At 40.1% G+C, this 27366-nt stretch overlaps 1 protein-coding gene across 1 annotated transcript; it reads left to right on the forward strand.

Annotated features, from left to right (window-relative positions):
* Window positions 1-24842: 24842 nt before the first annotated feature.
* Window positions 24843-25338, forward strand: LOC121489617 (60S ribosomal protein L23a). The gene has a single exon (XM_041752852.1). It carries the CDS (start codon window positions 24868-24870, stop codon window positions 25336-25338), a length of 471 nt encoding a protein of 156 aa, XP_041608786.1. The 5' UTR covers window positions 24843-24867.
* The last annotated feature ends 2028 nt before the right edge of the window (window positions 25339-27366 follow it).

Raw genomic sequence — 27366 nt, forward strand, 5'->3', positions numbered from 1 at the left:
AGAGGGCTCACCAGCAAAGAAACACATCAGTGCAGACTTGTCACATGACACCACCTAACTTACAAAGGTAAGGAAGTATAATTCTTCTATGACTGGAAGAAGAAACCTGGATATGAGGCACACAAGAACTCCCCTTATTTCTGGAGTTCTAGGAAGGAGTAGGATCCTTCCTTCTTTCCTTCCCTCTTTCCTTCCTTCCTTCCTTCCTTCCTTCCTTCCTTCCTTCCTTCCTTCCTTCCTCACCCCCTTTACTTCCTTTTCTCTCCCTCCCTATTTCCTTCCCTCCCACCTGTCTTCAGGATTAGCTCTGCAGTTAGGCTCTAAGCCTCAAACATGACTCCCAGAAACATCTTATTAACTGACCATTCTTTTAGTTCCACAGCTCTGAATTCAGAAAGTGTAACATCTGGACCAGGCTGCATTAGCCTGGGGAGGCTGAGGGAGATTAATGACTGTATTGCTGTTTGACACACAGTATTGTAGCACATTTTCAATCATATTGCATATTGTATAACTCTAAGATTGATGAGGTGCACCTGCTCCAGGTGCAGTGGTCTCTAGGAGACATCCAGAACTGCTGCAGGCTGGCATAGGGGTAGCTGAGCTGCCAGAAAGTCAGACTTCTTTAGCAGTTGTTCAAGTCTGAAATCCAAAGTGTTTGGAAAGCCTTTCAGGAAATATGATTCATTTTCAGGCCTTTTCTGCATGGTTGGAGTCTCCTGTGTATGATATCCAGTTAATTATGCATTTTTTTGTTGCTTTGAAGTGATAATTTCTCAGATTATCTTGGCAACTTCTTCATCTGATAGAAGAGGATCTGTGTGTCACCCCTTTATTGTTTGAATTATTTCAAATCCTACTCCTGAATGGTTCTCTGGGGTTGCCAAAGGAAGCAAGAGAAGCACAAAACCATATTATTTTCAACACCTCAAAGAAACTCACATCTGTGATTGCCCATCATTAAGCGGTGTGACCATAACGTTTATTTTATTTTATTAAGAATATATTGCCAGAGGATACAAAATCAATGCCTAGAAATCAATGGCATTTCTATACACTAACAATGAGACTGAAGAAAGAGAAATTAAGGAGTCAATCCCATTTACAACTGCCCCCAAAAGCATAAGATACCTAGGAATAAACCTAACCAAAGAGGTAAAGGATCTATACCCCAAAAACTATAGAACACTTCTGAAGGAAATTGAGGAAGACACAAAGAGATGCAAAAATATTCCATGCTCATGGATTGGCAGAATTAATATTGTGAAAATGTCAATGTTACCCAGGGCAATTTACACGTTTAATGCAATCCCTATCAAAATACCATGGACTTTCTTCAGAGAGTTAGAACAAATTATTTTAAGATTTGTGTGGAATCAGAAAAGACCCCGAATAGCCAGGGGAATTTTAAAAAAGAAAACCATATCTGGGGGCATCACAATGCCAGATTTCAGGTTGTACTACAAAGCTGTGGTCATCAAGACAGTGTGGTACTGGCACAAAAACAGACACATAGATCAATGGAACAGAATAGAGAACCTAGAAGTGGACCCTGAACTTTATGGTCAACTAATATTCGATAAAGGAGGAAAGACTATCCACTGGAAGAAAGACAGTCTCTTCAATAAATGGTGCTGGGAAAATTGGACAGCCACATGCAGAAGAATGAAACTAGACCACTCTCTTGCACCATACACAAAGATAAACTCAAAATGGATGAAAGATCTAAATGTGAGACAAGAGTCCATCAAAATCCTAGAGGAGAACACAGGCAACACCCTTTTTGAACTCGGCCACAGTAACTTCTTGCAAGATACATCCACGAAGGCAAAAGAAACAAAAGCAAAAATGAACTATTGGGACTTCATCAAGATAAGAAGCTTTTGCACAGCAAAGGATACAGTCAACAAAACTCAAAGACAACCTACAGAATGGGAGAAGATATTTGCAAATGACATATCAGATAAAGGGCTAGTTTCCAAGATCTATGAAGAACTTATTAAACTCAACACCAAAGAAACAAACAATCCAATCATGAAATGGGCAAAAGACATGAAGAGAAATCTCACAGAGGAAGACATGGACATGGCCAACATGCACATGAGAAAATGCTCTGCATCACTTGCCATCAGGGAAATACAAATCAAAACCACAATGAGATACCACCTCACACCAGTGAGAATGGGGAAAATTAACAAGGCAGGAAACCACAAATGTTGGAGAGGATGCGGAGAAAAGGGAACCCTCTTACACTGTTGGTGGGAATGTGAACTGGTGCAGCCACTCTGGAAAACTGTGTGGAGGTTCCTCAAAGAGTTAAAAATAGACCTGCCCTATGACCCAGCAGTTGCACTGTTGGGGATTTACCCCAAAGATACAGATGCAATGAAACGCCGGGACACCTGCACCCCGATGTTTCTATCAGCAATGTCCACAATAGCCAAACTGTGGAACGAGCCTCGGTGTCCATCGAAAGATGAATGGATAAAGAAGATGTGGTCTATGTATACAATGGAATATTCCTCAGCCATTAGAAACAACAAATACCCACCATTTGCTTCAACGTGGATGGAACTGGAGGGTATTATGCTGAGTGCAGTAAGTCAATCGGAGAAGGACAAATAGTGTATGTTCTCATTCATTTGGGGAATATAAATAATAGTGAAAGGGAATATAAGGGAAGGGAGAAGAAATGTGTGGGAAATATCAGAAAGGGAGACAGAACATAAAGACTCCTAACTCTGGGAAATGAACTAGGGGTGGTGGAAGGGGAGGAGGGGGTGAATGGGTGATGGGCACTGAGGGGGGCACTTGACGGGATGAGCACTGGGTGTTATTCTGTATGTTGGTAAATTGAACACCAATAAAAAATAAATTTATTTAAAAAAAAGAATATATTGCCAGAATAACATGATGGTTAAAAATATGGCTCCTACAATCAGACCTAGGTTTTAATCATGGTTTTACCACTCACTGTGTGATTTTTGGGGACAGAGCTTTTTGTGTTTTGACTTTCTCATTGATAAAATGGGAGCAATAAAAATCCTGATCTCAAAGAATTGTGAGTCAATGAAGAGAAAACACTTAGCATAGTGCATGGTGGTTAGTAAGTGCTTGATTCACACTGGCTTTTATTATTAATAACCTTATGCTGTTCATCCAGAAGATAAATGTTAATCCTTGTTTTTGTTAAATAAAACTTTGGAAAATGGATCATTACTTAATAAACAGCATTTATGTATTAGTTGAATCTCTCAAAACTTGTGGTCTCAGTAGGGGATATCAAAATAGGGCTATTGGTGGTGAAAAAAAGATTAAGAATCACTGTCCCATAATAGAGCAGAGGTTGTGAACTAAACCCCACAGCTGAATGTGGCCTGCAGAGGAGTTTGATGTGAACATGTTTATTTTGGGTTAAATATGATTTAGCTGCTAATGTTTAAGAAGCAAAAGATTCCACGTAAAAACTAGCATCTATGGGGTGCCTGGATGGCTCTGTTGGTTAAGCATCTGCCTTCAGCTCAGGTCATGGGGCCCTGGGCTCCATGAAATATTGAAATATTGAAATATTCGGCAGGAAGTCTGCTTGTCCCTCTCTCTCTGCCCCTCTCCCCACTCATGGTCTCTCCTCTCTCTGTCTCTCTCTCAAATAAATAAATAAATAAATAAATAAATAAATAAATAAATAAAATCTTTTTAAAAAATGAACATCTCTTTTCTGGCTCGTACGTATTTGGACTGTTTCACTGTTTCATGCAACACGTCTGGAAGGCAGAATAATGATCCTCCAAAATTTCCATGTCCTAACTCCAGGATACTGTGAATATGTGGGGTTACATGTCGAAGGGAAATGAAGGTTGTAGGGAATTAGGGTTGCTATTCACCTGACCTCAAAATAGGGAAATTTTCCTGAATTGTCTGGGTGGGCCCAATGTCATCACAAGAGTCCTAATATATGGGAGAGGACACATGGTTGTGGAAGAATGGTCTGAGAATTGCAATGTTGCTGACTTTGAAGATGGAGAAAGATGCCCATAGGCAAGGCATGTAGAAGCCTCCAGAGAGAGACACAGCCTTGATCATACCTTGATTTTACTCCAGGGAGGCCCATGTTGGCTTTCTGACCTCCAGAGCTGCAAGACAATAAATCTGTATTGTTTAACCAATTAAGTTTATGGTAATTTGTAATAGCAATAATAACTAATGAATACACTGCCAGTATCCCTGTAGGAAAAAACTATTTTTGCCAGTTCTTAATCTCCATGTTTTGTATGTAATTCTTTTGAAGCGCTTAGTAATACTGGCAAAGTAACTAAGCTGAACAGAGCTACAGAAGACGCTCCTGGCTTCCCTGCTGGAAAATGTAGATCAATAAGAATGCTTGCTGCCTTTGATGTCAGGCGTATGTGCTGGCGCCTGTAAAGGACTTTCAGCTGTACAAGAGAATGGTACTTTCAATATTTAGGAGTATTAAGTGATAATGACTATGGAATGTTATATTTTCTACTGTTGCGATTTTAGCTCTGGATTTTCATGTGGTTTGCAGGAGTTCAGCATTTGTCTTAAAGACAGATTAGCTGGCTTTCTGGGTAATGTCAGTTGGAGGGGAAGATCCTGTCTGAGAAGGTGTTTCATTTGTCTGTGCATAAATGACCAAGGAGACACTTGGAAGGTACTAGGGCTGAGAAAGTCAGGAAAAAACAGAATTATTCTAACGAGATCCTGGAGCAAGGGATAGGAGCCATTGTGAGCAGATGTGATGGGGGCCCAGGCATGCATTAGAAACATGCAACCAGAGCACCTTTTGCATGGAGTGGGATTCTGATACCAATTCCAGTTGGTGGGTTTTGAGGTTTTTTTTCCCACACTACCAAGAAATTCCCTGACTCTACCTGAGTATCCTACAATTCAATTCAATTCTGATGATATTCACTTGGAGATAGTGTCAGATCCCACAGGTTAAGGGCTCAATCCTACAAGACTGCTCCACCCCACAAGGGACTGCTCCCCTTCAGATGTCAATTGCAAGTCCAGGTGGTCACCTGTGCTTCTGATATACCAGCTCTAGAAGAGAGGTTCCCCATCCTTGGATTCAATTATTTTGCTACAGTGGCTCACATAATTCAGAAAAATATTTTACTTACTAGATTACCAATTTATTTTAAAGGATATAACTTAGGAATAGCGAGGTAGAAAAGATGAGTAGGGTAAGGTATTGGGGGAAGGGCAGGAAGCTTTCAAAACCTCTCCAGATATGCTATTATCTCTGAATCTCCATCTGTTTAATCAACCCAGAAGTTTTTTGAACCCCATCCTTTTGGGTTTTTATGTAGCCATCACTACATGGGCATGATTTATTAAATCATTGGCCACTGGCAATGAATTCAACCTCCAGCCCCTTCTCCTCCTTGGAGATTGGTTGGGGAGGTACTGAAAATTCCAAATCTAATCACATGATTGACTCCCCAGGCAACCAGCCCTCATCATTAGGTGGAGTCCAAAAGTCACCTCACTGCCATAATGATAGATACCTTTATGGGTCTCATCACTTAGGAAATTCCTAGGGTTCTAGGAGCTCTGTTTCAGGAAAAGGATGAAGACCAAATGTATATTTCTAATTATAAATTACAGTATCACAAGACGATTTAAGAAAAAGCTCTTTCATCAGGTGGATGCATGCCCACCTGGTACATGTCTTGGGGAAGAAACATTGTTGGGGTTTCAGCAACCCCTTGCCCCCAGAAATTTTGGGGGTAAGGCCTAGGTTCCAGAAACAGACAGGGAAGTCCTGGCTGTTGGAGTTTTGTAAAGTCATAAATAATATTTTTCTCCAGGTCTGAGATCAGGACCATATGAGAGATGGATGCCGATGTCAGAAAAGTGATGATAGCAATTTCACGTCTGGGTATGTGCCCAAAAAAGCAGTTAAATTCATAGAGACAGAAAGTAGAATGGTGGCAGCCAGGGGCTGGGGGGCTGGGGAATGAAGAGTTAGTGTTTAATAGGTATAGAGTTTCAAAAAAAAAAATAGGTATAGAGTTTCAGTTTATGAGGTAAAAAATTCTGGGGATGGGTGGTGTGATGTTTGCCCAACCATATGGAGATATTAATTCTACTGAAATGAGTGCTGAAAAATGGTTAAGAGTAAATTTTATATTATGTATATTTTACCTCGATGGAAAAAAATGAGAAAAAAACAAAAAAGAAAAAGAAAGACGGTAAATGCTTCTGCTTTATTTCTGGTAAAGTTGGATTGGATTGATGAGGCCACAGATTGGATATATGGTCCTGAGGACAAGCCAGCACTCCTTGAACTGAATGACCTTCCTGTTGACTCCCTCAACAGCTGGCCTCTGGCGTGTGGGGAAGGAGCAGCCCAGAAACTCACCAATGTAAATAAGCAGAGAATTGGAGTCTCAAGATTGGCTCTCACAAGCAGCCTCCTTGCAAGACTGAGCCAGAAGTGCTCAGTGCTTCCCATTCCCCCAAATCTCCACCAGATGAATCATCCTCCTCTTCCCTGAGGCCTGAGAGGGAGGGAGGAGAGGAAGCTGGCAGCGTTCTTCTTCCCATTTCTACTTTGGGCGCGTCAACATGACCCACCGCTGGACTGTTGACATTACTTCTGGGTGTGTCTGTGAGTGTTTTCAGAGAAGATTAGCCTTTGAATCAGTGGACTGAGTAAAGTAGATGGTCTTTCCCATGTAAGTGGGCCTCATTCAATCTGCTGAGGGCCTGAATTGAACAAGAAAGTAGAAGTTTGAATTCACTCTCTGCCTGACTGTTGGGCTGGGACAATAGTCTCTTATCCTTAGCATTCCTGGTTCTCAGGTCTTCAGATCCAGACTAGAATCTATACGATTGACCCTTTAGGTTTCAAGCCTTTAAACTTTACAACTGGCTCTCCTGGGTCTCCAGCTTGTAGGAGGCAGAGTGTGGAACTTATCAACCTCTGTAATCACATAAGCCAATTCATTAAATAAATATTCTTCTAGAGTATATATATATATATATATATATACATATATATATATTCTAGATACATATACTTACATGTATTTGTATGCATAAATACATATGAATATATTTGGTTAAAGAATAAGTATATATATAGAATGCCTGGGTGGCTCAGTGGTTGGGTGTCTGCCTTTGGCTCTGGGCATGATTCCGGGGCCCCAGGATGAGTCTCACATTGGACTCCCTGCAGGGGGCCTACTTCTCCCTCTGCCTGTGTCTCTGCCTCTCTCTGTGTGTCTCTCATGAATAAATAAATAAAATCTTAAAAAAAGTATATATATATATATATATATATATATATATATATATCCTCTTGGCTCTGTTTCTTTGGAGAACACTGAACCCTGACTAGCACAGCAGGGGACTGTGGACATTCTCTCCACTCTGTAGAGATTTAAGTAGTGGAGAATAAATGAGTCTACGTCACATGTTTCTTAAGCTGTGGGGATGTTGGCAAAGGTATCTTTTTGAGAAATGTCTTGGGGCAGTTTGGGTAAGAGCCACTCTCTTGGAGATGGATCTCTCTTGATGACATGATGCTCTTGGTTTATGTTTAATTTTGGTCTTAATCTTGAAGAAATTATGATATGGGCATCATTGCAGAATAAATGTAGTTGTAACATATTACAGAATTTATTCTTCTGGATTCACTTATTCTATATCATGTTCTCTCAAGTTTCTGAGAGGTTATCATACTCTGGTGGGATGTCAATGAGTTGCACTGGGACTTTGAGAGGGACATATGGTAAAGTGGGGAAGAAAAGAACTGCTTCTGTGTTTTTTCTCTATTTGACACCCGCCCCCCCCACCCACACATACACCTTCCCCACCAATAGCCTCTGCTTGGTCCTGGGTCTTAACACAGAATTTCAGAAGATGGTAACGTTCAGAGTGTTCCTCTGAGCAGAGAAGGTCTCCCTGAATAGATATAAAATATAACATATATTATATATTTATAATAATAATATTAATTAATTAAATTATATACATAATTGTATATATGTTTTTTCATTGCTAAGACTTAAAACTTGGGAACACTGAGATCCTTAAAATACAGAATCTTATATGCTAATGCTTTGATTGCTACTGATTCAGAAGTTTCAAATTCACTCCAAGGTGTGAAATTTGCCACTGAAAAGAAGGTTGACAAGTTGTCTTTGTATTTCAAAAGCATGTGACTTTATTTTATTTTATGTTATTATTTAAAGATTTTATTTATTTATTTATTAGAGACAGAGAGAGAGAGAGAGAGAGAGGCAGAGACACAGGCAGAGGGAGAAGCAGGCTCCATGCAGGGAGCCCGACACGGGATTCGATCCCGGGACTCCAGGATCATGCCCTGGACCAACGGCAGGCGCCAAACCGCTGAGCCACCCAGGGATCCCCTCAAGTGCACTTGTTATTCACCCAGCACTTAGCATTTATCATAAAAACCACAAAGTTGATGTTATTTCTACTGCTGAGGTGCAGACAGGGTGTGTCAGGTGCCCAGACTCATACATAGACTTGCACCAAGGTTAAAGGTCATGCAACTCCCTCGGATGGAAAAATGCTTGTGGGCACGACGGAGCAGTCATCTGGAGTGCAGGCTGCCCGAGTTCAAATCCCAGCTCTTCCACTCACCACTGAAGAGATCCAGGTAAGTTCTCAAAACCTTTCTAACCTCGTTACCCCTACCTGGTAAATGGGGATAATGTACTTACCTGTGGGCTCCTGTCAAGTGAACAGAAGTAACGTGCCCTGGAGTCCCACTCGCTGTTTACCCAATATAGAAGTGGAACAATTATCACCTAAGTACACATGCCACCTACTAACTTTCCTTTCCTGCCGCTGGTCAGTGAATGTTTGCAGACTGAAGCAAGGCAGGCCTTTTACTAGGACAGGTTTCCATTTGTCCCACGGATGGGTGGCATGAACCCAGTCTCTCTCCCCCATAGCACCCAACTGTGGATTCTCATCAACCAACAACAGAGAAGCAAGGTTTAGTCGCTGTAAATGCCTCTCCTCCAGATCAGCAGCCTCCTTAGAAAACCCCAGCACTCACGCTGTTCAGAGTATAACAGTCCAGGAGGCACCCAATGTCCAGGGGAGGTGGGGATCACAGCCCCGCTGAGGAACTAATCACTAAGTGTTCCAACAGCAACCCTGGATTGCAAAAAAGGGTCAAGGTCTCAGAGTTATTTAGAAGCACGAGAAGATTTCACCATCTCTGGCTTCTATGTCTAATCGGGGGAAGGAAGCCAACAGGGACACAAAGACCTGACGAACTCTGCATGATTAATTTTTTTAAGATTTTATTTATTTATTCATAAGACAGAGAGAGAGAAAGAGAGAGAGAGAGAGAGAGAGAGGCAGAAACACAGGCAGAGGGAGAAGCAGACTCCCTGTGGGGAGCCCTATGCAGGACTCCATTCCAGGATCCCAGGATCACGACCTGAGCCAAAGGCAGACACTCAACCACTGAGCCACCCAGGCGTCCCTTATTTTTATTTTTTATTTTTTAGCAGGCAATCCACCTTTAATTCATTTGAGTGTTTTCAGATTTCTTTTAAAAGCCTGTGACTTTAAAAGTCCTTCCTATCTCTCCAACATTTGCACCATGAAGCTGAGCTTTTCTTGGACACAGCCCAATCTCTTCCTTCAGCGTGACCAATTTTGAAAGCTTTTTTCTAGACACACATGTAGGCCAGCATGATCTCCCAGCGAAGTCTTAAAGCCACCTTGCCTGAGGAAGCCGGCTTAGTAACGTGGAAGCTGCCTGAGCAGTGGCTCTCAGAGGTTTATTACATAAGCCCAGGTTCAAGTGTGACTTGCCCGGGAAGGACAGGGAGAAATCCCTCACGACACCCACCGGAAGCAGAGACACCCTGACCCAAACACTGTCTGCCCTTTTCCTTCCTTGTGGCTGGTAATTCACTGGGGAGAAACAAAAAAACTGGGGCTTGGTACTGCCTACACAAGAAACAAGCAAAGCAAGTGAAAGTCTGACAATAATTGCCTTTTGCCCAGGTGGAATTTACCTGAAGTCTCTAGGCAGAAGGCAGGATTCTAGCTCCCAGAAAGGATGCTGCTGAAATGAGAATGGAAAGCAAATTCACTGGCAGGGCTTAACGCACCAGATTTACGTATGCTGTCCGTTTCTGAGCAATATGGTTATTGTCATTTTTTCTGCCTTGAGCTGTTACCTCCCCATTTCTGAGAATAGGGCTAGAGCACCCCCCCCTGGTGCCATTTATGAGCCCTCCCCCCTCTTTGTAGCAACGGTCCCCCTTAGTTTTCCATCCCCTCCAACGTCCACTGAATCTCATATTTAAAAGGCGCTCCTTCCTATTCCTGTTTCCAATTGTTAACAAAAATATGAATCAGGTGACAGAGATACATTTTTACAATATTGTATTGAGGTAGATTTACATGTCTCTAGCAGCTGAGAAATTGCTGATAGTTTCAGATCCCAGTAAGCTTTGGGGATTCCGGGCATGTGAAGCCTGCTTTGTGGTGTAGACAGGGAGGGCTGGAAACATGGGAGGTTATGAAGGGAGGCTGACTACCTTGTAGGATAAAATATTACATTTGTGGCTTATAAAATTTTTCTATGAGCGATTTCCTGCTGAACTCTATCATTGTTTCTTGACATGTTCAGGAGCCTGTCCTATGCCCATTCATTTACTTTATAACAGGAATATTGGATTAAGGTATAAGGAAAAAGTCATTCTGGTGATAGGGTGAAAAAAGAAAGAGATCTGATCAGAAAAAAATGTTTGAGGGAAACATATAAACTGTCATTTGCTCTGGTTTTAGTTTTTACTTGAAAAAAAATTGCAGAGGAATACTATGCTCTCAAAGGGTTGAATCCCAAATACAAGAATCATTTTATCAGAGAAGAGAGAATTATTTAAGATTAGAACTGAGATGGGAGCTGGTGAGAGTCTCTTGGTTCTAGTGGAATCTGGGAAATATGTTTTCTAAACTAGGAGAAGTTATATAAGGGGTTTTTTTTCCTACTCATTCCCTAAATCCTTTTGGTGGGTACAGTTCTTCTGGATGGGTACAAGGGGGTGGAAGTTTAATCAATTTAGCCAAGCTAGTAGCTCAAGCCAAATCCCCCCCCTTTTTTTTTAAATAAAGATTTTATTTATTTACTCACAAGAGACACACAGAGAGAGGCAGAGGGAGAAGCAGGCTCCTGCAGGGAGCCTGATACAGGACTCGATCTCAGGGCCCGGGGATCACAACCTGAGCCAAAGGCAGACGCTCAACCACTGAGCCATCCAGGTGCCCCTCAAGCCAGCTTCCAAACACCCAGTGAGGGCAGAAATTCTCTTGTCTCTGGTTCCAAAGTTTTCTTCTTGCAGTGGTGGCAGTGGAGTAAAGCAGATGAAGGGCACTGGGCTCACAGACATTTCAATTATTTATACTCACTGCAACCTTGTCATGGAAGAGGCATTGTAGAACCTAAGAAGTTCTCAAACTTATGGGATTAGACATAATTCCTCTTATTTATTATCAAATTTATCTCTTCACAATTGCCCCTTTACCCCTGCACACCTCCTTCCAGATTTTTTCTGAGACCTTTTCCCTAAGGTGGAGCTAATTAAACCAAATGCTGCCTTTATATTCAGTTTCCTTGATTTGCCTGTGGCTTTTTTTTTTTTTTTTAATAATAGCATCATAGACTGGGGAGGGGGGACTTGTTACCATGGCAACTGAATTTGTTGCCTGTGCTTCTTCAGCGTCAAATGGATGCTGCACTCAATTTGCTCAGTCATTTGTAGGATTGTTTCTAGGCAATATGGCCTTTTTCTTTTCTTTTTAAAATTGAATTATCATTAACATACAGTGTTATATTAGTCTCAGGTGTACAATATAGTAATTCGTCAGTTCTGGACATTACTCATTGCTTTTAATCCTCTTCACCTATTTCATTCATCCCCCCACCACATCTCCTCTGCTAACCATTAGTTGGGTCTCTGTATTTAAATGTCTATTTTTGTCTCTTTTTTTCTTTGTTCATTTGTTTTGTTTCTTGAATTCCACATATGAGTGAAATCATATGGTATTTGTCTTTCCTTGTCTGACTTATTTCACTTAGTATAATACTCTCTAGCAACATCTATGATGTTGCAAATGGCAAGATCTCTCTCTTTTTTATGGCTAAGTAATATTCCTCTGTGTGTGTGTGTGTTTGTGCACATGCACGTGAACTACATCTTCTTTATCCATTTATCTATGGATGGACACGTGTGTTGCTTTCATATTTTGACTGTTATAAATAATGCTACAATAAACATAGGGTATATATATCTTTTCAAGTTAGTGTTTTCATTTTCTTTGGGTAAATACCCTATAGTGGAACTACTGGATCAAATGGTAATTCTATTTTTGATTTTTTGAGGAACCTCCATACTGTTTTCCATAGTGGCTGCATAAGTTTGTATTCCCACCAACAGTTATGCTGTGTGAACTTTTTTTGGTCTAATCTCATCATGTCCAGGATGATCGATCATTTGGACCTCAAGGATGGAAGGGTCCAAATAGACAGATTTGAACCAGACCACATTTTATTTGTCCCTAGTGATCTCCAGTCCACACCCATGGCCATAGAAACGATGTGCCATCTGTGTCATTATGTCCTTTCCAGCACTATTCAGGCTCCTGGGATTCTTGACATGACCAAGCCTTCCCCTTGGATGGCATTTCTTTCTTACTCTGGGTCACAGAAACTTCCCATTTACCATTTATGCCTTTTGGGCAATTGCTGTTGGTTCACCGAGGTCATGGGGCCACATTTTTAAAATTTTTGTTACCTAACACTTAGCTCAGGGCCTGGCATGGCAGCACTTGGTAAATATTTATTGAATTATATGTGAAATAATCCATTTTTCCCTCTACCTTTTCTAAGTAACCAATATATCAATCCATAAATATTTGTTAAGCTCTATATTCGTTTGCTCAGGCTGTCATAACAAAACACCACAGACTGGGTGACTTAAACAACAGAAATTTATTGTCTCAGAGTTCTGGAGGCTGGAAATTCGAGATCAAGATGTCATCAGGTTAGCTTTCTTCTTCCTGGCTTGCAGAGGATCATTCCTGTTGTCTCTCTCTCTCTCTTTAAAAGATTTTATTTATTTATTCATGAAAGACACAGAAAGAGAGACAAAGGCATAGGTAGAGGGAGAAGTAGGCTCCCTTTGGGAGCCTGATGCTGGACTTGATCCCTGGGCCCTGGGGCAGATGCTCCAACAACTGAGCCACCCAGGTGCCTGCCCCTGTTGTCTCGTATTGTGTCCAAATTTCTTCTTCTTATAAGGACACCAGCGAGGTTGGATAGAGCCCGTCCTAACAGCCTCACTTTAAGTTAAACATCTTTTTTAAATACCTTATCTCTAAATACAGTCTCATTCTGAAGTACTGGGGTGAGGACTACAACATATGAATTTGGGGGGGTAGAGGGGGTACAGCCTGTAACAAGCACCTACTATTTCTCAGGAACTGTCTTAAGCCCTGAATGTGAAAGAAAGGTGATTTTCAAAATTCTTGACAAAACTATTATGGTATGGGGATGCCTGGGTGGCTCAGTAGTTGTGTGTCTGCCTTCAGCTCAGGGCATGATCCCTGGGTCCTGGGATCGAGTCCCACGTTAGGCTCCCTGTGCTTCTCCCTCTGCCTGTGTCTCTGCCTCTCTCTGTGTGTCTCTCATGAATAAAAAACAAAAACTAAAACAAACAAACAAACAAACAAACAAAAAACTGCTATGGTATGGATGGGAGCATTCAAGACTGGCCTGGCTGACTTGAAAAGATGCCTGTATAAGTAATTGCTACACACATATTCATGCACACTGGCTTGGTCTTGGCCCCATGCATGGCCTCATGCAATATATGGTCTTGTGGGAAACCTGACAGTGAACAAGTAAGTCTATGAGTGACTGAGTTAGCTGTTGTGGCATATAAGGGGGAACTTACCTCCTAAATGTTGGTGAGGGCAAGTAGGGAATGCTGAGAAAATGTTTCCAGTCTTGGCCAAATTTTCATCCCCAAGGCCTCTTACACCAATAAAGATATTGTTCCCCTCTCTTCCCTTGAAGGATGAATTTGTACATCTGGTTTCTTTCTGCCCACAGTACCCTTAGAACTCTTAGCCCTTCTATCTTTTAGCTGAGGAGTGACAGATGCTACCTGAGAAGATAAAAGTCAGGGGTTACCTTATGTTTTGTGGAATAATGTGGGATATTGATAACTCCATAAAAAGTGGTGGGATAGCAAGATGGAATAAGATAACAGAATAGGAAAAATAGGACCAGAGTAATAAGGGTATAGAAAGGAGGAGGAGGGCTTACTCATCATAATAGTAGCTAACACTTATTATGCAACTTCTCTACATTCAACCAACATTTATTAAGCACAGGATGTATGATGAGAATATTCTACACATTGGAAAGTGGCAGTAGATAGCAGAGAAGGTGATTACTTTTGTGGTGATTACAGTCTGATGAGCTGACTTCTTTTATGTGGATGTTGCTTTCTACCACCCAGATCCCCCTTCAGCACTGAACACACTCATTCCTCCAGCTGGTGGCCAATGTTGACAGCTGCTGGTTCACAGGAATTGTCCTTAGCTAAAGAGCCTTGCCTCATGTAGAGTTTTTTTCTTTCTTGGGGGCAGCTTCTATGACTCGTAGATGAAGACTACAAAGGACTAAACCTTTGCCTCAATTCCAGACAACTCTGAAGGACAATCCCAGCTCTAGAGCTCCCTGAGGAATCAGCTGAGCCCTCTTTTGGGACTGCATCATGGTGCAACATATGCTCCTGTCCAGTCCTGCCTCCCTTACTACTCCACTGGTGTTGACTTTGGGTAGCACTCTCTAAAAATCTTCCTGTACACAATCTTCATCTTAGAATCTTAGATGCGAAATCTGACCTAAGACACATGTATTTTTTAAAAAATCCCAACCACAACCTATGACGCTGTGATATTTTGTTATACCCAGTTTATAAGGCTCTAAGATACCGAGTAACTTGCTGCAGATCACAGTGCTACAACATAGTGGGACTGGAGACTGAACCCATTTCTGCTTGAGACTCCTTAAAAAGTATATGCACTTAAAGACTACCCTACCCTATCTTGAGGGCAGTGGAAATTGGGCCTCAAGGAATGAGCAAGGTTTGGGTAAGAGTGGATTTCAAGAATGACTTCCCTAGCTCTCAAGAGTTAACCTGGTTGTGCTCATTAGTAGGAATTGAGTCATTTACTATTGATTCTAAAAAAGCCACTGTTCTTTTTTCCTAAAATGTCTCTGTAAATGCAACATATTGATTTCAGAAGGATAATCTAAGGCAATTTTTTATTTAAAAATCTATGAAAATATGGATTTTGTTAAAAACTCGAGTCTATAGAGCCATTTTGATTTCTCATTATTGTGCTCCAACTGCGGACTCTCATCAAAGAGGATCAAATGTTAACAAAGTATAGGAAGGATTGATATTGAAATACCTTGTCTCCATGAGGCTGAATTCTTACTAAAGCACCCAGGGCTTCTAAAATCCTATTTTGTGTGTGCATATGTGTGCGCATGCATGCATGTGTGCATGTGTGTGCATGTATGTATATGTGTATTTAATAGCCAACAACATACTTTTCTGTTTGTTGTCCTACTTGAGAGTCACACAAAATCTGGTAGGCAGGGGTTGGCAACCCTGTTTTGGAAATGAGGGCACTGGGACTTAGGGATACTCAAGTGCCCCAGGTCACACAGGTAGAGAGAGAAGAGCTAGTACTTGAAATCTAGTCTATCTGTTTCCCACCTCCTAAGTGCTAAAGGTTAGGCATCTTCTTCTAGAACTTGTTAGCACTTCTGAAACCAAACCTGACATTCATCCTCTATCTCTCATCAGATCCAATGATGGAATTTCTGGTCACTCATCTGTACCTGAGCAATTCTTGAATCTTTCACCTTGCTCCTTCCTAAAATTCTTGTACCAAAATACTCATAGACCTCTCTCTTACTATGTCACATCATCATCATCATCATCATCATCATCATCATCTGTCACATAGACTAATATTAATTCTGTACATAGCCTCCTAACTGGTAAACTCATCTCTTTGCTTTTTATTTTCCAGATTGTGAAGTAAAGCATATTCAATATATTTATTGACATTTATTTCTCCTATGAATTACCAGGTTTGTAGATTTTTTCTCTGTTGGTACATTTATCATTTAAAACTTTGATTACTAATTAATTAAAATAATTGTTTAATTATTAGTGGTCTCCTTGTTATATATATTGCAAACAATTTCTTTCTGTTTATAATTTATCTTTGAACTTCCCTATAGTGTCTTGCTTGTACAGATGATCAACTTATGTTATAAATGTGTCACATTTGGATTTATGCTTGCTATCATATTCTGTTTTCTTAGTTTCTTTTTTCTTCCTTCCCTTTGTTGAATTTGTAATGTTTTTTGTTACATTTTTTTTCCCCTGAGGTTGTTTGGAATACATTTTATTCTTTTATTCTTCTAGTACGTTTTTTAAAAATTATCGATGTATACTTAAACATATCTAAAAATCAACAACTAGAATTATTCTCAATGTGCTTAATCTGGTACCTTGTTCAATTATTTAAACCTCTTGCCACAGGGCTCTGGTTCCTGGCCTCTTGTATTTTATGAAGCAGTAATATTTCTGAAAAATACATTGTAGACCTATGTAGGGTTGTCAAATTTTATTTTGTTAAATAAGGGCATGAAAAGTCAGCAACCCTACCTGACATCTGTCATCTCCCATTGCTACCACTTCCTAGCAGGATATTTTAAAGCCAAGAAATTGAGGACATAGTCTTATAATAAGGACGATTAGAAAAAAATCAAATGAATACTTTATGTATTTTGCTTTATAGAAAACATTCATGTTTTTCTCATTTCACTGTGGATCTGTGAAAACTCCACATGGCCTGATATCGAAATGAAGACTGCTTCTGGGAATCATAGGCTCACAACTAATTTTTTTCAGTGTTCTCCTCCCCTTCCCCACTTCCCACTGTTTCTTAAACATTTCGAACCCTCTTCCTTCCTTTCTACTTTCCGTCTCTTTTTTGATTCTTTCTTGCCTCTCTATATTTGAAAATAATTTTTATCTCTTCCTGAAATGTCTTTCTCCTGCTCTCATCCACAGAGATGACAGTTTATATGAAGGATAGATTTTTGAGGAATTTACATGATTCAAAATTAACATAATTGAAGATTAATTTTCTCACAGATCTGACAGATGTATTTCTGATAGTGGGTATTTCTGTTTATGAGCTCAAGTGGTAATAGTATAAATACTGTCTACAATTTACTTGGCATAACAGCATTGAAAATAAACAATTCCTGATGAATTAAACAGTGATTTGGAAATTGCATAATTTTGAGTTTGTGCATAAATTGGGACTTTATTAATATTTTTATATCACATACTTTCAAATTAATTCAATGTTGCATAATATGCAATTGCCCTTCATTATTCTCCTTTCTCTGATTTCTCATTAGTGCTTGATTATATCTGTGATATAATTGCAATAGATGCAGCAGGAACCTTCACTCATTCTCCCTGACAGAGGAGCTGCTCTCTGATTGGGTAAAGCCTGAGCCTTGATTGGGCAAAATGAATGTTTAACTAATAAGAGTGCATGCCTTAACAGGAGGGTGACCCTACATCCAATTTTCCTAGGACAGCCCTGGTAAATTACATTAGCCACGATGTGGTCACCCCAAGCCGAGACTCAGCAGCAAGATCCCTTGTGGGCACCACTCACTTTGTGCACCTTGTTTCCAGGTGGCAAGCTTACCCACACAAGGTCTGCCTCCTGTTTGGGTTATGCTTTGCTCCTCACACCTGAGAGGACAAATTAGGGATGCTCTGTGGCACAGACCCTGCCATCCTTGTTTCAGGGCAAGGCAACCATGGCCTTTTTTAGACCTTGAGCCTTTTCATATATTCCAATACAGCATTTACCTGAACTCTAGGTATTAGGCATGGTTGCTTTCTCTTCTATTAATAATGCTGTGTGTTGTTTCCTTCCAGGGGCTTGTGTGTATAGCTCCCTCTGTAGAGGGGGTTGGGGGCGTGAATGTAGAATCAACTGCCCTTCTCTTAACAAGCTTATCTCAGTGTTTGGTGGCTGGGCGTGAGGCACTCTCACTCTCCCAGGTGAAGCTCCTGAGGCTCAGTGTTCTTGTCTTGCTTATACTTTAGGTTCAGTCTTTGCAGGTCTTGATACTCAACATCTCTGTTTGATTAAATGAAACCGCTTCCCCATTAAACTATTACCTCTGACTAGACAAGTCTTCCTTAGGGCTAAATGAAATATCTTCCTTATTGTATATTAAGTGCAATTTTCTTCTCTGTGTGCATGGGGACCATCTGGCAAATGCCACTTATTGTGTCTCTTCTGGTACCCAAAGGCAGATACTGTTACCCTCAAATTCTATTTCTCTGGATTAAAAAGCCACAATATTTCCCCATTGTGATTCTGTGATCCAACAATTGAATCATTTTGTTCTTCCTTGGACTTTCTCCAATTCCTTCTCATCCCTCCTTAGATGTGGAGGCCAAAAATGCAAGCCAAGTCTAGAGGAAGGATTGCTCCCTGGCACTTTTCTATCCTTATCTCTCAGCTCAGCCCCTATAATCTTCATTCTAGACACGCTTCCGTTTCATTCCATTTGTTGCCCATTGTGGTCTCTGTGGGCTTTTATTCTCTTTGTATTTCTTTACAGGTCATTGACCCTCTTGTATCTGTGGGTTTTCTTTGTTTTGGTTACAGTTTAATATCTTATACTTAAAGCCTATTAAATTGCATCCTTTGATTTTGTGGTTTGTTGGATTCAAAGTCTACTTGACAAATTATATTATGGGATTTTAGCAAGTCTGCCCAAATCTTCATAAACTATGGTGACTGCCATTAGTAGCTGATTGCTCTATATTTGTTTGAGTTTTTATTCTAGAACTGCGCTATCGAATACAGGAGTGCACTATCTGATACAGTGGCCACTAGCCACATGTACCTATTTAAAATTAAGTTATTAAAGTTAAAATGAAAAATTCAATTTCTCAGACACTAGCCACATTGTGGGTGCTCAGCAGTCACATGTGGCTAGGGGCCACCATGTTGGACAGCATAGATAGTGAAGATTTCCATTATTGGAGAGGGTTCTATTGGATGGCCTCTTTAGAAGGTTTTCCAGTTTGAAGAATAGTCTTGGTGAAGGAGAGTTGCCGCATTGGTGACCTCGAATCATGGAGTCAGAGATATACTAGTCTGGTAATTTTCAACATTTTACTTCTGAGAAGTTTTCTATATATTTACCTATTAAAGAAAGTTCTGCCTTGTGGGGCTCTTATTAGATAAAAGATAACATCTTCCCCCACTTGTTAATTCAAGGCATAAACCAATGTAATGCCATCTGTTAGCAAGCAGATAGGACTGAGCTGATATAATTCTAGCCAAATTTTAAAAAGTGATTATGGGGCAACCCAGGTGGCACAGCAGTTTAGTGCCACCTTCAGCCCAGGGCATGATCTTGGAGACCTGGGATCTAGTCCCACATCGGGTTCTCTGCAGGGAGCCTGTTTCTCCCTCGGCCAGTGTCTCTGCCTCTCTCTCTCTGTGTCTCTCATGAATAAATAAATAAAATCTTTAAAAAAAAAAAGTGATTATGGTTTTTCAGTTTTGGTGGCCTTATCACAGGTAAGGATATATTTTACATTTTAAGTCTTGAATTACTGGTAAGGGCTTTCAGATCCTATTGTTTTTCTTTTTTTCTAACTCTTTAAACCAGCCTGATGAATCCATGCACTAACAGCCCCCCAAATATGAGCTACTCACTGCTGCCTACAGCCATCTCTTTGGCTGATTCTTTTCTTGCTTGTGTTTCATGTTTTTTTTGCACTTACCTGATCTCTCAGTGGTCTCCAAAGTGGAGTGCTTTTACTCTAAGAGTTAACTAGTATAAGAACTTTTATTTTTTTCTCATTGGTTTACATTTTCTGCTCTTTCTGTATATTTTGTAAGTATATAACTTGTTAGTATAGTTCTGAATGTACATAATTTGCATATAGGGCAGGTATAAACTCTGTGAACAATTTTTTTTTATGGTTGGTGCACAATCCCAGAACATCAGGGGTCTGATCCCCCTTGCTTTGTCTTGGCTCTGCAACCCAAACTTCTGTTCTGCCTCTTTTCTTCTGGTCTGAGCATCTGCATTTCTGCCTTTCCCTCTCCAATGCTAACCCCTTGCTCTATCTGTAGGCCTGTGACTTCAACCCCAGGCAATGGCCTCTTGACCAGCAATCCTAGAAAGCAGACCATAACAGTTTTTCTTTTAACGAGGGTGGGGGGGTCACTTGAATACCTTTCATGACCTTTGCAAGCCTAGCAGTGCAGGGTGTCCAGGCCGGAAAACTTTGGTCTTACTCAACCATATCATTTTTTCCTTTGTTAACTGAGGTGTAAGACAAAATTCATTCAAAATTTATTAAAAACTTCAAAGAACCAACTGCATATTGCCAAAAGGGTGACCTGTAATTTTGACTTTTGTCCAGTCTATCATGGCTTCTTGTTCAGACTCTTCTTGCTTCCAGAACATTGCGCACCATATATAAAGGGTGGTACTTCGCCATATCTCTGTTCTCAGTCTCACTCTTGAGCTCCTCACCTCGAACAATTTTGGGGACCTCATTCTATCCCACATATGACTGACTCACTGTGTACCCTCCAGGGTCAGTTTTTGTTTCTATGTTTTGCTTGTCTATTTGATTTTTTAAATTCTTTATTTAAATTCTAGTTAGTGTAGAGTGTAATTTTAGTTTCAAGTGTACAATATAGTGATTCATACAACACCTAGTGCTCATGGGACGCCTGGGTGGCTCAGCGGTTGAGCATCTGCCTTTGGCCCAAAACCTGATCTTGGAGACCTGGGATCGAGTCCCACATCGGGCTCCCTGCATGGAGCCTGCTTCTCCCCCTGCCTGTGTCTCTGCCCCCCTCTCTCTCTCTCTGGGTCTCTCATGAATAAATAAATAAAAATATATATATTTTTAAAAAAGCAACACCTAGTGCTCATCACGATAAGTGCACTCCTTAATCCCCTTCACATATTTAACCCATCCCCTCACCCACTTCTCTTCTGGTAACCATCAATGTGTTCTCTATAGTTAAGAGTCTGTTTCTTGGTTTGCCTCTCTCTTTTTCTTTTGCTCCTTTGTTTTGTTTCTTAAATTCCATATATGAGTGAAATCATATGGTATTTGCCTTTTTCTGAATGACTTATCTTGTTTAGCATGATACTCTCTAGCTCTACCTATGTGGTCACAAATGGCAAGATTTCATTCTTTTTATGACCGAGTAATATTCCATTGTACGTGTACACCACATCATCTTTATCCATTCATTAGTCTACTTGCTTTTGCAAGGTGTTGTCTTCTGGGTCTGACCTGGGATTCTGTTGCAAGGATCTGGATCTGCTCCTGGGTTCCTTGGTAAAGTCTTTCTTGCGGATGAGTTGCCCAAGTCTTCATATCCTTTTACATACTTGGTCATTATTCTCACCTTGTTTATCCCAGTCCTTTAGGTGATGTTTAGTATTTTCTTCAACCTTGTACCTTCATTTCCATTAGATTTTCTCAGGCTGATTTAATTTCTGAGCCTTCATAAAGAAGGCTCTGAAGAGACTTCAGAACTCATGGTGCCCAACCTTTTCATTTTCTAAAAGCATGAACAAGACAGAAATGACTTGCTCCAATTTGTGTGTAGTTACCTAAAAGAGGGCTAACCTTGAAGTTTATGTCTCCTGATCTTTCTTCTGGTTGTTTTTTTCATTTAACCAACATTCCCAAAATGTTGTCACTCAAAATAAGTTCTGTGGTTTAGTAAATTCAGGCAATAAAGGGTTACCAACATTTAAAAACATTTCTTTGCTGTAAGAGTTTTCTGAGCCTTTAACATGGAGATCCATAATGAGAAACTCAGGTGGGTAGGAATATACTATATTCATTGATTCCCGACTTATTTGGAAACAGAATTCCATGTTCTCCCAGAGTTATGTTGGATAGTGTCCCTCAGAACACTTGGTAAATATGATACTATCATTACTTCAAGGCCAGAGGTTCTCAAATATTTTCACAGGTAAGTAAATACACCTAAAACACATATTTTTATTTTACTTACTAACAATTCTTTTCAATAATAGATTGCTTGATTCTTGAATAATCTTTACTCATTGAGGTCAAAGTGCAAGACAGTAAAGAAAGAGGGTCTCATTAAGATTCTCATTTCCTTTCCTGGGATGTATGTGCAGGATTTTTGGCATTCTGCTTTGTGTTTAAGTTGGATCCCTATTTGTCAAGCCTTTAGATATGGTTTATAAATATCAAGGTTAAATGAAGGTGAAACCAAATAGTTCTAGGAAAGCCAGGAGGCAAATGCTCATAGTTAATCCAAGACTGTGCTGGGGGCATTTAGCCTTTCCCAGCTATTAGCACTCAGACACTGTTATTAGCTCATAGACACATAATCACCCCATGTGCATTAGCCAAATTAGATGTGTTGATTAAAGATACAAATTATATAATATGTTTATATATCAAAATAAGAGAGTTTTAGTTTGACAGGAAAGCTTTACTGTGTGTGTGTATGTGTGTGTGTATGTGTGTGTGTCTTTGTGTTAGAGGGACAAAGACGAAGAGAAAGAGAAAACGAGAGCAAGAAAGAGAGAGAGGCAAAAGAGACGTGGTAAGTTACCAGAAAATCTCTACTTTGAAATGAAAAAAATCAATCTCCGGCAAAAATCTGACATAGTATTACAGGGAGATTATTTTAAAAATTAGTGAGACTATAATATGAAATTCCTAGTAAGTGTGGAATCAGTTAAGAAATCAACTAAATTAAACATTACAATAGCCAAGTGGGACATTGGTAATGTACTGATGAGTCTTATAAATCTTCAACTTGTGTCACTCATAACAGAAAGCATGATTCTAGCTGGGACCATGTCACTTTAAGGAACGCTCTCATTTCATAAGGAGGCATCTTTAATGGAACTAATAAATTGTTTATCACCTTTCAGAATATGGCCACACACAATGAATGATCACTGGGGCAAAGGAAGGAGTTAGTTATAAAGGGCTTTGTAAGATAGCTGAATTATGTTTTATCTTTCATAAAATTCATAAAACAGGATGGAAGAGGTACAAGATTATCTGCATTTAGAAGAACATAAAAATGAGAGTGAAGAATTATACCAAATGTTTAGATGCAGCTATTGCAGACAGCCCTAAATCTTGTGGGTTATATCCTTATAGGCTGCCAAGATAAGCCTCTCTACCCTCATACTTCCTCAGGCACTCTTGGGTATTGAGAGGCAGGAGTTACCTCCTAGGACCTCTGCAACCTTTTATTTTTAATTTCTTGCTACAGAAATGATTAGCAAAGTCCTCAAACATCTAGCCCTTAAATTTTCTGATATTTCTTCCAAGGAAGAAATGCATAAATAATAATTAGTTTTTCTTGACTCTTCTATCTCATTTCATCAAAACCCAGAACAGGGCAGCCCGGGTGGCTCAGTAGTTTAGCGCCGTCTTCAGCCCAGGGTGTGATCCTGGAGACCTGGGGTCAAGTCCCACGTTGGGCTCCCTGCATGGAGCCTGCTTCTCCCTTTTCCTGTGTCTCTGCCTGTCTCTCTGTGTGTCTTTCATAAATAAACAAATAAAATCTTAAAAAAAAATAAAACCAAAACCCAGAACACCATAGTTTATAAGATGCGCCATTGTTCTAAGTACTCCTGTGAAAGGAAGATGCTTTTGTTTAACCTATGACATGCCATAGCTTATAAGATGCATATTGAATTTGAAATGTTAAAATTTGAGAAAATGTGTGTCTTATCATCAATGAAATAAGGACATGTAATTTCTGGACATATGTGGAAGGTTTTGTTGTATGTAATATGTCTAGTGATATTTGAGAGTTACCTTGACATCATGGTTAATGATAATGTGCAAGAGGGTTTTGATTTCTTTGTTACTGTGTGCCTATGTATTTGAATCTTTCTATAATTATTTACCTTTTGAACTACTTAGGATTTATCTTCCTAACTGGATTATACATTTTTTCTATTAGGTCTTCCATTTTGGCCTATGATAGTGACCTTGCAAATAGCAGTTAGTAAGCACTTTGTTCATTCACTCATTTAGCAAAGATGTGCATATCAAACACCTACTACATGCTGGTTCTTTTGCCAAGTAGAGGGAAGCCAGTGAACACTGGCACAGGCTCTCTTTCCAAGAATCTCTCTCGATAGTGGGATCAGCAAACAAATCCATCACTACAATACAGAATGTGAAGTGAGGTGATGCAGTGGACCTAGGTACACGGGAGCATGGAGAAGGCCACCTTATTGAGACTTGGGTCAGGAAGGGCTTCATGGTGGTGGTGAACTAAGCCATTCTGGGAGTGTGGGGATCAGTGTTCCAAGCACAGACACAGTGCAAAGGTCAAAGATCAGGAGAATATAAGAGTTTATAACACTGAAATAGACTCAGCAAGGGTGGAGCATGAACTTGAGAATGGGTTGAGGAGATAAGAAGTAAGGTTGAACATGTAAGTAGGGATCACATCATGAAGATCTTAGATCTTTCTTTTTTCTTTTTTCTTTTTTTTTTTTTTTTTAAGATTTTATGTTTCCAAGTAATCTCTACAACTCACAACCCTGAGATCAAGAGTTACATACCCTGCTGACTGAGCCAGCCAGGCATCCCAAATACCTAAGTTCTTTAACTTAATAATTTACTGTCCATCCCTTTCACGAAGATGGCGCCGAAGGCAAAGAAGGAAGCACCTGCCCCTCCCAAAGCCGAAGCCAAAGCAAAGGCTTTGAAAGCTAAGAAAGCGGTGCTGAAAGGCGTGCACAGTCACAAAAAGAAGAAGATCCGCACCTCACCTACATTCCGAAGACCCAAGACCCTGCGTCTCCGAAGGCAGCCCAAATATCCTCGAAAGAGCGCCCCCAGGAGAAACAAGCTTGATCACTGTGCCATCATCAAGTTCCCCTTAACTACTGAGTCAGCCATGAAGAAAATAGAAGACAACAACACACTTGTGTTCATTGTGGATGTCAAGGCCAATAAGCACCAGATCAAGCAGGCTGTGAAGAAGCTCTATGACATTGATGTGGCCAAGGTCAACACCTTGATCAGGCCTGATGGAGAGAAGAAAGCATATGTTCGACTGGCTCCTGACTATGATGCTTTGGATGTTGCCAACAAAATTGGGATCATCTAAACTGAGTCCAGCCGGCTATAAATCTAAATATAAATTTTTTCACCATAAAAAAAAAATAATTTACTGTCACCTATATTATTAGTTGGTCAATCAACAAGCATTTAGCCTCTTTCATGTGGTAGAAAAAGAAAAAAAATCATGATAATAAATGCTTATTTGGTGCCAAACATTGTTCCAAGTCCTTTGGATAAGTCATGTCATCTAGTGTTCCCAACAAGCCATAAAGTGAGTATTACTGTCATCCCATCTTTCAGATATGAAAACTCAGAAATGGAGTAGTTAAGTAAGTTTCCTGAAATCTTAGAGCAATCAAGTGGGATTCAAACCCAGGCAGTTTGCCTCCACAATCAGTCCACTTAACACCACTTTGTAATCCCTTATCATGATCAGTGGCAGCTCCTGCACCCATCACAGCTGTGCCCCTAGTAGCTTGGTGTGAGGATGAGGACTAGAATTCTCTCTTCTTACTACAGTGATTATGCTAACAGGAGATGAAGGCACACTGAAGCTGCCACTTGATAGAAGCTGTAAAGAAAGCAGCTTGTTTTCTAATAATGACAATGGAGATACACACACTGTAGGGGACCACCAATCTAGGACCTATTCCCAGCACCAGTCTCTCCAGTTGAAGAACCTGTAAGGTTTATATTTTATATATCTTGGAGCCACTTGCTTCTTGATCTTGATTTCATTCGAGTGAACTAGAAGTTGCCACAATAGCAAGTTTCAATAGTTCTGAAGAGGAAATGAACTTGAAAGATAAGGATCTTTTATTTAGTTTAGAAACAATGACAGATGGTTCTCCTTGGTGACATTTTCTCCGGGATGTGTTATTTGATCTTTTGTTTTTTTTTTTCCTAAGGGAAGGGGCCTTCAGTCCCCTCTTGCATATCTGCTTTTTAGACATCTTAACAGGAAGAATATATTTGGAAGAATTGTCCATTTTTAAAGTTAGCTGAAGGGGCACCTGGGTGGCTCAGTGGTTGAGCGTCTGCCTCTGGCTCAGGTCATGATCCCAGGGTCCTAGGATCGAGTCCCACATAAGGCTCCCTGCAGGGAGCCTGCTTCTCCCTCTGCTTATGTGTCTGCCTCTCTCATGAATAAATAAAATCTTAAAAAAAAAAAGTTAGCTGAGATATTCATGACTTTCAAATACTCTGCAATCATTATTAAGTTGGGAATAAATGTGGATAATAACAATATAGGCAGATTCCTAGTTATACCAGGGTGAGTAATAGATTTCCTTTTTCTACCACTGACTATTATGACAACCAGAAGGAGAGGCACCTGAATCTTGTCCAGCGAAGAAGAATCCTAGGAGGTAATCCGGGCAGGTTTGGAAGATGGAAACTGTTACATAAAGTTTATGTTATAAAATGAATGTTGAGTGTCAATAAACAATAAAAAAATAAATTCTAAACTGACCTCACTAATTCATTTTCATCTTCCCTTGCTAATTTTATTTTGTAGGTGTCTTCACCTGCATTTACTTCGCAGGAAGCTTTTCTTTCTTTGAGGCTGAGCCAGTAGTTAGCACTGTTTTCTAGTTGTGCTCTAAGATTCTCTGATATGATCTAAATCTCACTGTTAAGAGACATGATTTTTAACAAGTCAGGATGCAGACTTTCCTTTTAAAGAATTGGCTAAATATGCAGTCTTTTTAAAAGTGATAATCTTTTTCTTTGGGGGATAAAATGTGATTTACATATTTCCAAGTATTTTTCACAAATATGATTGTTGATTGGACTTCAGAACAGGACCCTGAAATTCTGATTGTTGACATTGAACTTGGGGTTAATGAAAAGAAACACAAAGAAGCCACACAAATATCTAATCTCCCGCTGAGACTTGAGAACTCTTTCTTAATGTCTGGGTGTCTTGGCTGCCACTAGTGAGAGGAGGTTGGCTGCCTCCATCCCGTTCCAGTGAATGCCTATTAGGTCCTTAGCATGAGGACTGAATGAAGCCTGGAAATTGTATTCAAAAGCTAGAGGTTGCAGTTCAGCTGGTTCCTGAATGGATCACCTT

The sequence above is a fragment of the Vulpes lagopus genome, chromosome 4, assembly GCF_018345385.1.
Source record: "Vulpes lagopus strain Blue_001 chromosome 4, ASM1834538v1, whole genome shotgun sequence".
Lineage (NCBI taxonomy): Eukaryota > Metazoa > Chordata > Mammalia > Carnivora > Canidae > Vulpes > Vulpes lagopus.

Excerpts from the sequence above, each read along its gene's own strand:
- LOC121489617 (XM_041752852.1), top strand. The coding sequence starts at position 24,868 with ATGGCGCCGAAGGCAAAGAAGGAAGCACCTGCCCCTCCCAAAGCCGAA.